The 12817-nt window shown below is 55.4% G+C and overlaps 1 protein-coding gene across 1 annotated transcript; it reads left to right on the forward strand.

The window, feature by feature from the left end:
- Nucleotides 1-7844: 7844 nt before the first annotated feature.
- PODNL1 (podocan like 1) lies at nt 7845-12418 on the forward strand (the record flags this gene model as incomplete). Its single annotated transcript, XM_080673961.1, is given in 10 exon segments — nt 7845-7892; nt 7895-8200; nt 8658-8751; nt 9065-9129; nt 9244-9353; nt 9634-9790; nt 10048-10163; nt 10630-11287; nt 11970-12118; nt 12259-12418. Coding segments are annotated over 10 exon segments (1863 nt in total).
- Between the last annotated feature and the right edge of the window lie 399 nt (nt 12419-12817).

Here is a 12817-nt window from a genome sequence, read left to right on the forward strand (position 1 = left end):
TAAATCCCAGTCTGATGGCAGGAGAAGACCATGTCCCAGCTCAGCAGGCAGGCAGGAAGGAAAAGAGAGTGAATTTCTCCTTCCTCCACTTTTTGTTCTATTCAGGCCCTCAGTGGATTGGATGGTGCCCATCCACATTGGGGGGACAGCCTACTGAGTCTACTGATTCAAATGCTAATCTCATCCAGACATACCCCAAAATAATGTTTAATCTGGGTACCCTGTGACCCAATATCCTATATAATAAAAGGGTAATATGCAAATCGACTGAACGGAGGACGGACTGGTCGCTATGATGCGCACTGACCACCAGGGGACAGACGCTCAATGCAGGAGCTGCCCCCTGGTGGTCAGTGCACTCCCATAGGGGGAGCGCCACTCAGTCAGAAGCCAGCTCAAGGCTGGTGAGCTCAGTGGCAGTGGCAGGAGCCTCTCCCACCTTGGCAGTAGCACTAAGGATGTCCGACTACCTGTGGGAGCAGGCCTAAGCCGGCAGTCAGACATCCTCGGATGGCTCCTAGACTGCAAAAGAGTACAGGCAGGGCTGAGGGACACACACACCCCGCCCCGCCGAGTGCGCGAATGTTGTGCACCAGGCCTCTAGTAATTTTATAATATAACTAGAGGCTCAATGCACAAAATTCATGCAAGGGTAGGCCTTCCTTTCCCCAGCTGCTGGCTTCGCAGCCCTGGCTGTCAGCTTCACAGCTCCAGTTTTCGCAGCCCCGGCCCCACCCCCCACCCACACCCACCTTGGCCTGGCATTCCCCATGTCCGCCACCACACCCCTCTGGTTCCCCAGTTCCACGGTGCACCCCAATGGATTGCCCTGCAGAGGGTGGCCTGGGCCTCCCTCTGCAGGGCCATCGTGGGGCGATGGCGGGGCCTCCTGACCAATCGCATCACACCCACCTTCGCTGGCTGGCGCCAGTGCGTGTCATAGCATGGTCATCTGGATAGTCGTTCTGCTGTTTGGTCATTTGGTCAATTTGCATATTATGCTTTTATTATTTTAGATTTTATATTTGACATATACAATTAACCATCCCAAGTACGTGACAGGTACATTTTCAGTTTTACCAGGTGCTTTTCAGGTTCCTCATCTCTTTCTGGCGCTCCATCTCCATGGCTGTTGCATGATCTTTTCCACCCGCCTCTTGAGCATCAACACTCCTCAAGGGTCTCCCTTTTCATTCTATCCTTTCTTCTTGACTAATGTCATCCATGCTGTGGCTTCAACTCTCAACTCTGTGGCTATCCCCTGTATCCATTAGGATTAGATTCAGTTATTTAAAAATAATAAAAAATTTTAAAAAGCCCTAATCGGTTTGGCTCAGTGGATAGAGCATCGGCCTGTGGACTCAAGGGTCCTAGGTTTGATTCCGGTCAAGGGCACGTACCTTGGTTTCGGGCACATACCCAGTAGGGAGTGTGCAGGAGGCAGCTGATCGATGTTTCTCTCTCATCAATGTTTCTAAATCTCTCCCTCTCCCTTCCTCTCTGTAAAAAAATCAATAAAATATATTTTTTAAAAAAGAGGGGAAAAAAGAAACAGTGGCTTAAACAAGAGAGATGTCAGATTGGATTCCTCTCATGCTCAAGATGACTGGAGCGAGTTGAGAGGCCTAATTTGCTCTAGTCAGAGAGGCCTAACATTCGGTGTGCATTGAGCCTCACAGGGCTCCAAAGCCCTAACCATGAGTTTCCCTGCTTTTGTCAGACATTCTCCCCTCAACCAGTGGGAAAGTCTCCCCACATGGCTAGTTCCTCTCTCAGCCAGACCAGCTTCATCCCATCTGGTACTCAATCTAATGGCTTTCACCTCTCTGCCAGCCTAAGAAATTATCCTGTCAAAGGTCGGGGGGCAGCGGGGGAGCCCTAACCGGTTTGGCTCAGTGGATAGAGCATCGGCCTGCAGACTGAAGGGTCCCAGGTTCAATTCCAGTCAAGGGCATGTACCTTGGTTGTGGGCACATACCCAGTAGGGTGTGTGCAGGAGGCAGCTGAATCGGTGTTCCTAACTCTCTATCCCTCTCCCTTCCTCTCTGTAAAAAAAAAAAAAAAAAAAAAAGGAGATATATGTACTACTACATGTAATACTTTAAACAATAAAAAAAAATTAAAAAAAAAAGAAATTATCCTGAAGAACCAATCACATCCTGCCTTGGGAAGCAGAGGTCACCCAACCCTTTTGTCACTACAAAGCTTGCTTCCCACAGTCCCTGCTTCTCAACTCTGCTCCAGAGTGTACCACCCCCAAGTGTCTTTGCATGGTGTGCAGTGTTCTCCTCCTCTGAGCTGTGAGTACATGTGACTAATAAACTGATAACGATCTCATATATCCAGTGTTACATGTCATGTGTTTGGCTATCTTATACTGTTTAGGGCATGTGATCCCTCCTTCACCAACAGGGTAAATAGGTGGTGATCAAAACACTGGTTAGTCCAAGGATGACATAGCTTCCCATGGTATGTGAGACTCGGGTGCTTCTATCTTGTTGCTCCATCATTCAAGGCCTTTATTTCCAGGTTGATGTCATGGCCCAAATGGCTGATGGAGTTCCAGCCATCACATCTATGTTCAGTAGGAAAGATAAAGGCACCCCTTTTCTTCAAAGTTGTCCATACCACTTCTGCTTATAGCCCACACCTAGCTGCAAGGGAGGCTGGGAAATGTCATTCTTTTTTTTTTTTTTTTAAGAGAACTATTTTATATACATATACATATAATTGACATATATAATTGATTCAGAGAGAAAGGGAGAGGGAAACAGAGATAGAAACATCAATGATGAGAGAGAATCACTGATCAGCTGCCTCCAGCACACCCCCCACTGGGGATCGAGCCCACAACCCTGGGCATGTGCCCTTGACCAGAATCGAACACGGGACCCTTCAGTCCACAGGGTGACACTCTATCCACTGAGCCAAGTCAGCTAGGGCAGAAATGTAATTCTTTTATTCCAGGCAGCCTATGCCCAGCTAAATTTCAGTGATTTTATGGATTGGGTCCAGATCCTATAAGGTTTATCGGCTGGATGAAGGCTGATTAAAAGGTTGGGTCTTAGCCTGTATGTTAAGGTTGGATGCCATCAGAGGATAAGCAGGGGTGAGCCCAAGGTCAGCCTTAAGGTCATTAACTGGTTCTGAATTGACCTCTCCTTTTCTATTCTAATTGGAAGACTACACTTCCCATCAGCCTCTTGCTCCCTCCTACATCAACACTCCCTCCGCCCCCAGCCCCCACTGCACCCAAAATGAGATCAGATTGCTGCAATAGCTGCCCCTGATTCTACAGTCCTTCCTACTCTTAGATCAGTGCCTCAGGCGAAGTGAAACACATTAACACCCCCTTCCCATGCAAATCTTCCCACACATTCAGAAAATTCTACATGCATTTCATAAAGGTGTACTAAATGCTGATTGTTCCAGGATCAATATTTGGTTGACCACACTACATCTCTTTCCCTACAGAACTCCCTGTTTAGGTGGGCAAGGCAGGACTGGGCAGGACACAATTGGACTGGACTGGGTTGAGTAAAGGAAAAGGAGTTTGTTCCAGGGAGATAAGGCCAGTGGGCCATTTATAAGATTAACTAGAGGTCTGATGCATGAGATTCGTGCACTGGGGGGCCTGCACCCTCTCTCAGCCCGGGACTCTCACAGTCCCGGACCCCTTGCTCCTTACTGCCCGCGTGCAGCAGAGGCAGGAGAGGCTCCTGCCACCGCCGCTGTGCTTGCCAGCCATGAGCCGGGCTTCTGGCTGAGTGGCACTCCCCCTGTAGGAGTGCGCTGACCTCCTGGAGGCAGCTCCTGCATTGAGCATCTGCCCCCTGGTGGTCATTGAGCATCGTAGCGATCAGTCGTTCTGCCATTTGGTCGATTTGCGTATTAGGCTTTTATTATATAGGATGGTAAAGTTCCTAGCCAATCAGCACATTCTATCCTTCTGGTTAGAAGGATAGTTGGACAGATGACCAAAGCTAGGCCATTAAGATTCAAGCTTGGCGCTTTCATCTGAACTAAAGCTGGACCACACAGAGTAGCCTGCTGGTGAGCAGAGAGGTAGAGAGAGAATTCATAGTAAGATATCATTTGAGCCCCTGGATGCAACTATACCTGAAGAACCTCTCCCCCAATATTTTGTTCATCTATATAATAAAAGCCTAAGCAACCATTATAGCAGAATGACCAGTTGCTATGATGTGCACTGAGCACCAGGGGGCAGATGCTCAATGCAGGAGCTGCCCTTGGTGGTCAGTGTGCTCCCACAGGGGGAGAGCTGCTCTGCCAGAAGCCAGGCTCACAGCTGCTGCTCTGCAGTAGTGCTAAGGAGCAGCGAGCCAAGTGGTAAGGAGTAGCAAGCAGGGGGAGGTAAGGAGCAGTGAGCAGGCAGGTGGTAAGGAGCAAGCGGTCCTGGACTGCAAGAGGGATGTCCACCGAGGGGTCCTGGACTGCAAGAGGGTGCAGACTGGGCTAAGCGACACCTTCCCCCCCCTCCCCCCCCCCCGCCATCCCCAGTGCATGAATTTCCTGCACCGGGCCTCTAGTGAGTCAATAAATGTCATTGTTTGCATTAGTTAGTTTGGTTTGGGTTCCCCATACTTTGCAAATGAAGGCGGCCTGCCAGAAACTCAAACAGCTTGGTTGGCATTGCTGCTTCCCCGGGGCCAGGATCTGTGCGGTGGTAGCTCAGTAGCTCACTGGGACTGGATATATTACTCTGCTACACAATGTTCAAACTAGGGGCCATCAGTCCCACATGGAGAACTTGGAGTGAGGTTTGTTGTTCTCTCTGGCCAAGGCTAAGACCTGTCTCCTGCCCCAGCCCTGAGGGCCCCACAAACAAGGCTACATAGTCCTCAGAAATGTGGGCAAATGACTACCTCTTTGGGTCTAAGTTTCCTTCTTTGTGGGAGGGAGCTTAATAATACAGATACCCTCTCTTTCCACCATTATCCCATGTCTTTTTTGTTATTAAACCAGAGGTGGGAGGAGAGAGGGGGGGGGGGACATTGATGTGAGAGAGACACACTGGCTGACCAGTTGCCTCTTGCACATGCCCTAACAGGAGCAGGGAGGGAAACAGGGAGCAAACCTGAAACCCAGGTACGTGCCCTTGACAGGGAATTGAACCTGAGACCTATTGGTGCTCCAACCACTGAGCAACACTATCCAGGGCTCTCCTATATCTTGCTCCCTTCTTACCACTCACTTAATGTACTTCACTGCCAACTCCCCATGGCTGGACCCCATAGCCTCCTATAGCAGGTGCTATCTGGGGCCTTTCATGCCCCTCAGGCCTCACCATCAGGCACCTGTATCTCTTTAGGACTAGAGCCTGCTCTACCCAGAGTGCAGCAGAACTCAGGCCCCTTGGGGGCAGCCCTCAATCAGTGATAGAAGGAGGGAAGTACAGGATCAATATCCCAGTTCCATTGCCCCTCAGGTGTATGACTCTGAAGTGTGTGTCCTACACAATCTCCTAGTGTTCCCCAGTGGGAGTGAGCCCCCAGTGGTCTATGGCGGGAATGTGTTTGATAACAATAGCAACCAATCACCCCAGTTTGCCCAAGACTAAAGGTTTTCTGGGAAACAGGACTTTGAGTGCTAAGACTGGCAAGATCCAGGCAAGTTGATAACCCCAGTGATAACTTATTATTGACTGCTCCCTTCCTTCCTTCCGTCACCTCCCCGCTTCTCTACCGCTTCCTTCTCCAAGACAAACACACACAATCCTTGTCTCAAGCTCTGCTTCCAGGGGATCCCTACCTCCTTCATACCCTTCGTGCAGCCATCGCCTCAGCCACCGAGTGCTTGGGAGGGTCAGATGTGGTCTTAGAACATCTGTCTGTTACTGGTTTTGCCTTGTGACAACCTTTGAGGCAGGGTCTGCTGTCATCCCCATTTTATGTGTGGGAAAGCTGAGGTTGGGGCAGGAAAATAACTTGTCTGCAGTCACCCCACTGGTAAGTGGCACGTCTCAGGGACCAGACTATTTGTGGTGAAATGGCACCAGAATGTTACCAGCAATTGGACTCAGTTCAGTAACCTCAGTAGTTGAGTTCTGGTTAAGAAAGCATTCAGAGCCAAGACTCAAATACAAGCAAAAGTTTATTTAGAAAGTGACAGAGGTAGAAGTGAGCCGTGGAAGAAGTGAGCTAGCTGGGCTCCATGGGCTCAGGAAACAAGTTACAGAGGTTAAAGAAGGGCCCTAGGAACTTAGGAGAAAGAAAACAAGGATATATGTGCCTGGGGTAAGGAGGGGGGGAAAGGTGCAGGTGTATTCCAGAGAAAGGGCGTGGCGCTGGGGGGGGGGAGGCGATGGAGAGTGTAGGCTAGAGAGGTGAGCTGGGTCCTCTGCCTGGGGGCTTTTCTCCCCTCTCTAAAGGCAGGGACCTTAGGGGAGGTCCCAGGGGAGGATCTCAATAGAATATTCATCAGCTTTTCCAGGTGTGTCCTTTCAAGGTCGTGGTCTCTACTGATTGGTCGGTGCCAGGGGAGGAAGGCATTACTCATCGCAGCTGGTCCTGATGTCAGCCATGGTGTCACCTCACCTGGCCTTGCTGCTTTTCTGGGCCTGGGGCTGAGATACAACTGAGGTCTAGATGTTATCCCTAGGGGTTAATGCTTAAGGGGGCGGTTGTGCAAGGGCCCGCATGGGAGCCACGAGGCCATTCTTCGATCCCTTGTTCCTCCTCCAAGGGGGTCTACCACATGACTGGCAACATGTCAGGGAAGGAAAGGTCAAGGGAAGGTCCAAGTCCCATGACCAACAATATGAAAGGTCAGGTGGTCTACACCGCGATGCTAGTGGAGGAAAAGTTATCCTGGGGGAGGTCCTTGTTTTCCCAGTTTTGCCCGTTGCCAGGCACCTAGAGGTTTCTGCCCTGGTTTCTGCACCTGGCCCATTGTCCTTGCTCTGATCATGTCTGTCTAACTGCCTACCACAAGACCCGGGGGTGGGGTGGTGGTCCTCACCCGGTGGCACACGCTGCTGCTCTGGCATTGAGGGCATGGGATGTGCTGGGACTGTCTTCCCACTTCATAGGATGATCTCACTTAACCCTCACACCTGTCCTGGGAGGTGAGACCACCTTTCCTCCGCTCTGCAGAGTGGAGAACCGAGCCCCAGAGAGGAGGCTGAGCCCAGGTTCAAGCCCAGGCAGGCTGGCACTGAGTGCACATCCTTAACCACCAGGCTGGTGCCTCCACACGTGTAATTTCCTTTCAGGCAGCGGCAGCTGTGGCCATTTTGGGTGAGGAGGGGTGTGACTGCCAGTGAGGCCAGCTGGGGGGGGGGGGGGGGGCGGGGAGGAGCCTGGATAGCAGATCTGGCTGAGAGCCTCCAGGTTGGTGTCTGGGTTTAGCAGGCTGAGCCCAGGCCTGCCCTGACCCCTCCCCGCCAGCCTCAGTTCCTTGGGGACCCTCCTGCGGCCTGAAGCATCCCCCACTCCTCTGCCTCCACCCCTACTCTTGTGGTCGGCCCAAATACCAGACAGGGTGAATCTTAGCTTTCCCCCAAACATTCCTTGCTCCCGTAGCCCAGCCCAAGCTGGCGGAGGTTACGCAAGCAGAGCTGGAGGTTGGGGGTGGGGAACCAAGGGGACAGGCTGGCCTTTTCTCACCACCCCATCCATCAGCCCACCCACCCTCCCCAAAGCAGGCAAGGGGGTAGGCCAGCTCTCTTGGGCCCCGGGGGAACAGCCTGCAGGGAGGGTGGCCTGTGCCAAGAGATGGGGGGCGGTGGCGGCCACAGCAGAGGCTCCAGGAGGTGACTGCCTGGTTTCCATTAGGAAGCCCTGGTCGGCAGTTCGGGCAAGACAGCTGAACTGGGGCTGGCTATGGTGAGGTGGGGTGGGGGAAGGTATGAGGGTGAGGCCTGCCTGCCCTGTACCCGCTCTGGGATGCTCCTGTCACCATGGCGACATGGTGCCCAACCTGGCTACACCCTGACCTGTCCCTCCACTCCCAGCGGCTGAGCCTGCTGCTGCTGCTCCTGCTGCTGCTGGGCCCCCCAACTACACCCGGCATGGAGGACCCTGCTTTCCCCCATATGGGAGAGAGCTCGCAGCCCCTGCCCCGGGCCTGCCCCCTGCGCTGCTCCTGCCCCCGGGCTGACACCGTGGACTGCGATGGCCTGGACCTGTGGGTGTTCCCCCACAACATCACCAGGGAGGCTCAGCACCTCTCCCTGCAGGTGAGGGGGGGGACATTACAGGGTGGGGTGACGTGGGATAAGCATGGGAAATGCTGGAATTGAGTGATGGGTGTGGGGTCCTTATGCAGGGGTGAGGCATTGGGTGTGTGGGAATTGGCAATGATGAAAGTTGGCCCTGGTGTTGGAGGTGGAGTACAGATATTGGATGTGGGAGGGGCTGAGAGTTTGGGGGTGTCAGGGGGTCAAAATCTTGACAGTTATAGGGTTGTCTGGGTGAAGGTGATGGATGTCAGGAGTCAACTATAGGGGTGGATGGGGCATTGGGGATCAATGTCCTTTTGGTTAAGGGGTGATGAGGCATTTGGGATCAACTATGGGGGTAATGGGGTGTTGGGTTCTCTTGCTTAGGCTGATGGGAAGCTGAGAATCAGGGCTGGGGGCTTTTGTTGAGGGCTCAGGGTCATCCGGTTCAGGGGTGTGAATGCCCCCTCCCCAGAACAACCAGCTCCAGGAGCTCCCCTACAATGAGCTGTCCCGCCTCAGTGGTCTTCGAACCCTCAATCTGCACAACAATCTCATCTCCTCTGAGGGTGAGGGGGAACACAGGAGGCTGCCCTCCCTGGCTTGGCCCCAGCAGCCCTCTCCCTCCCCCATGCTGGGTCTGTGGGCAGCTCTGCGGCAGTTCCCAGAACTGCCCTTTGCTGAGCAGGATGGAAACTCGGGATGGGGGTGGCGGGGGCGGGGGGGGGGGGGGCTGTGGCTTTTGTGGACTGGGAGGGGGTGCCTGGAGGAGCCTCTGCCAGTCCCAGGCCAGGAGCCCTGGGGCAGCTGGGAGCACAGACTCCCCCTGCCCCCTACCCCCTACCAGGCCTGGGGTCCCCTCAATACCCACTCCGCTCCCAGGCCTGCCCGACGAGGCCTTTGAGTCCCTCACCCAGCTGCAGCATTTCTACGTGGCCCACAACAAGGTGAGCCCACACCCAACTCCCCACCCCACCCCAGCCAGCCACACAGCAGAGTGCAGAGAGGGAACAGCAGGGGCTGGAAGGTGCCACCAGGACCAGCACACTGTGCTCCCACAGCTCTCGGTGGCCCCCCAGTTTCTGCCTCGTTCCCTCCGAGTAGCGGATCTGGCTGCCAACCAAGTGACGGAGATCTTCCCACTCACCTTTGGGGAGAAGCCAGCACTCAGGTAGCCCCTGGCCCATCTCGGGGCCCTCCAGGCCTCAGGCATGCCTAGGCCACTCCGCCCCTGGGATCTGAGGTCATGAGCCTGCCCTGGGGGGTCTGGGGGAGACAGGACCCTGGATGCTCTGTCTGGAGAACTACACACACACACACACACACACACACACTCACTCACTCACTCACTCACTCTCATGCACACTGAAGGCAGCCCTGAGCTGGGGTGCAGAGTGGGAGTGGTGGGGAGCCTGAGGGCAGGCCAGTGGAAGCAGCCTGGCTCCCCTCAGGTCCGTGTACCTCCACAACAACCACCTGAGCAACGCTGGCCTGCCCCCCGATGCCTTCCACGGCTCTGAGGCTGTCAACACCCTTAGCCTCTCCAACAACCAGCTCAGCTACCTGCCGCCCAGCCTGCCACCCTCTCTGGAGCGGCTCCACCTGCAGGTGCCCCTCCTTCACTTCACCTGCCCCCTGCCCCCGGCCCGCTTTACCTCTCTCCTGGAAGGCCCCCCTGTCCCCTTAAAATTCCAGCTGTCAGCAATATCTTTCTCTGAGTCTCTACCACTGGCACAAGTCAAGTGCTCTGAGCAGCCTTGCTAAAGTCAGCTCCTCCTCTATCACTCCCTTACTCAAGAGCCTTCTGTGGCTCTCCACTGCCCTCTATTCCGGACCCTAGGTTTCATTCTCTCCTCCCTTCCCAGAACAACCTCATCTCCAAGGTACCCCGAGGAGCCCTGAGCCGCCAGACCCACCTCCGTGAGCTCTACCTCCAACATAACCAGCTGACAGACAGTGGCCTGGATGCCACCACCTTCAGGTGGGGCTTGGGACAAGATGGGATGGGATATAGCTTTGTGCTGGGAGTAGAGGCTGAGGATTCAGAGCCTGGGGCCGCCACCCTCTGTCCTCTCCTCTGTATCACTCCTACCCCCACGGCCTCATTTGGTGAGCACTCACTGTGCACCAGCTCAGCCCAGCACCGGGCAGCCACCCTCGCTACCAACTACCGTGTGCTCCCATCTTGTTATCCAACATCACAGCTGCCTCATGCTGATCTGGACTCAGAACTCTGTCCTGGTCATCCCCACCTCTAATCCTCAGCCAGACCCTGCCTTGATCACCCCAAGTTTACCTCCCACCCAGAACTCTCAACTCACCACCCCAAAGTTGGAATTTCCAGCTGACATCTCAGTACCACTCGTCAGCCCTTCTGCCCTCTACCCAAGATCACCTGGTTCACGAGGCTGAGCACCCAGACCGACGCCAGTCCCCTCTCCCACCAGCAAACTGCACCGCCTGGAGTACCTGGACCTGTCCCACAATCAGCTGGCTGCGGTGCCTGCTGGCCTGCCTCGCACCCTGACTGTGCTGCACCTGGGCCGGAACCGCATCCAACAGGTGGAGGCAGCCCGGCTTTGTGGGGCACGGGGACTGCGCTACCTGCTGCTTCAGCACAACCAGCTCGGGGCAGTGGGGCTGCCAGCAGGGGCACTGCGGCCTCTGCGGGGCCTGCACACGCTGCACGTCTATGGTAATAGGCTGGAGCGTGTGCCCCTGGCGCTGCCCCGCCGCCTGCGGTCCCTGGTGCTGTCCCACAACCACATGGCTGCACTGGGTGCCCGAGACCTGGCAGCCACACCACGCCTGGCCGAGCTCAATCTGGCCTACAACCACCTGGCCAGTGCCCGCTTGCACCATCAGGCCTTCCGCCGGCTGCGTGGCCTACGCAGCCTTGACCTGGCTGGCAACCAGCTGACTCGGGTGCCCTCTGGCCTACCCCCTGGCCTGCATACCCTGCGGCTACAACGCAACCAGTTGCGGGCCCTAGAGCCCGAGCCGTTGGCCGGCCTGGACCAGCTGCGAGAGCTCAGCCTGGCACATAACCGACTCCGAGTGGGCGACATTGAGCCCGGCACCTGGCATGAGCTGCAGGCCCTCCAGGTCAGAGGCTGGCTGGTTAGCCACACTGACTGTCCCCATGGCCCTTCCATCCCCCTGCTTGCCCAGGTCCTCCTCCACAAGGCCCTTGGATGATACCACAAAAAGAGCCCCCCATGGGGGGCTAGCTCTGGGGTAGATAAGACAGTTTCAGCTTCCAGGCCTTTGGCTGTGCTGTCCCTGCCCCTGGTCCTCTGAGACACCCCCTCCACCACCTCAGTGGCCTCTAGCTCCTCACCACTATTGATCCCAGAGTTTAAAGCCTCTGTGGGTGTCAGGCACTGTTCTAGGTGGGCCACAGTGACACAATTTCTGGCCCTGGCATAAACGCCCTGCTTAGGGAGAAAGCAATCAATAACAAACATAAGTAAGTGACAGTGTTAGAGGGGCATGAAAATGTGGATTAAGTGCCATCTACACGAATGGCTAATTGAATCAGTGTCTCCCACAGTAGGTGGGAACTTGTCTATGCCCCTAGCATCTATAGCAGGGCTTGCCCCAGAAAGGACTCAGTTTACCACTGCCAAGGGGAGGATTTCAGCAGCCTCAAAAAGGGTCCAGAAGGGGCAGGACTGGGCTGGGCATGGAGGGGATGAGGGTTTGGGAGGAGAGTGGTTTGGGGCTTAGCTGAGCAGTTGACCCAGGGCCTAGAGCCATCACAGGGCATCTCTGCCCACCTGCCCAGGTGCTGGACCTCAGCCACAACCAGCTGTCCTTCGTGCCTCCCGACCTGCCCGAGGCCCTTGAGGAGCTGCACCTGCAGAGCAACCGCATCAGCCATGTGGGCCCCGAAGCCTTCCTCAGCACACCCAGCCTGCGTGCCCTCTTCCTCAGGTGCCCTCAGGCAGCTGGGCAGGTCCACATGGGCAGGGGAGGGCCATGGTGGGCTGTGGGGACCTCAGTAGGCCCAGGGGGTCAGGACGGTTATGGCCCCCTACCCTTGCACCTGCCCTCATGCTTGCCTATTGGTTCAGGGCCAACAGGCTTCACATGACCAGCATTGCACCTGAGGCCTTCCTGGGCCTCCCACACCTGTGCGTGGTGGACACAACGGGTAACCCTGAGCAGGTCCTGATCCAGCTGCCATCCACGGCACCACGGCAACCACGGCAACCACGGGCAGGGGGCCCCTGACCTAAGGGGTTCTGCCGGTCTGTGGACTAAGGAGACAGTGTCCACCTGGGGCCTCAACCCATCTCTCCCAGGCCTCCGGGCTAAGCCCACCTAACCAGTGCTGGCTAGAAAGCTGGGGCACCTCACACAGAGGGAGGGACCGAGGCATGCAGCTCACACATCAGGTGACCCTGCTGGCCAGGTCCTGCACAGATGGAGACAGCAACAATAAAGCCTAATTCTTTGGAGCACTCACCACCAATCAGGTGCCCTTCACGTTGTGGTACAGGAAGGGCTCTCACCATCCTTATATCCAGTGGGGAAACTGAGGCTGTAGGATGCTAAGCGGATCAGGCAATTTGACCCAGGTCCTGTGGCTAGTGAGTGGCAGGGGTAGATTTTGAAGCCCTGAGAAATACA

Source organism: Plecotus auritus, assembly GCF_963455305.1.
Source record: "Plecotus auritus genome assembly, chromosome: 6".
NCBI classification, from domain to species: Eukaryota; Metazoa; Chordata; class Mammalia; order Chiroptera; family Vespertilionidae; genus Plecotus; species Plecotus auritus.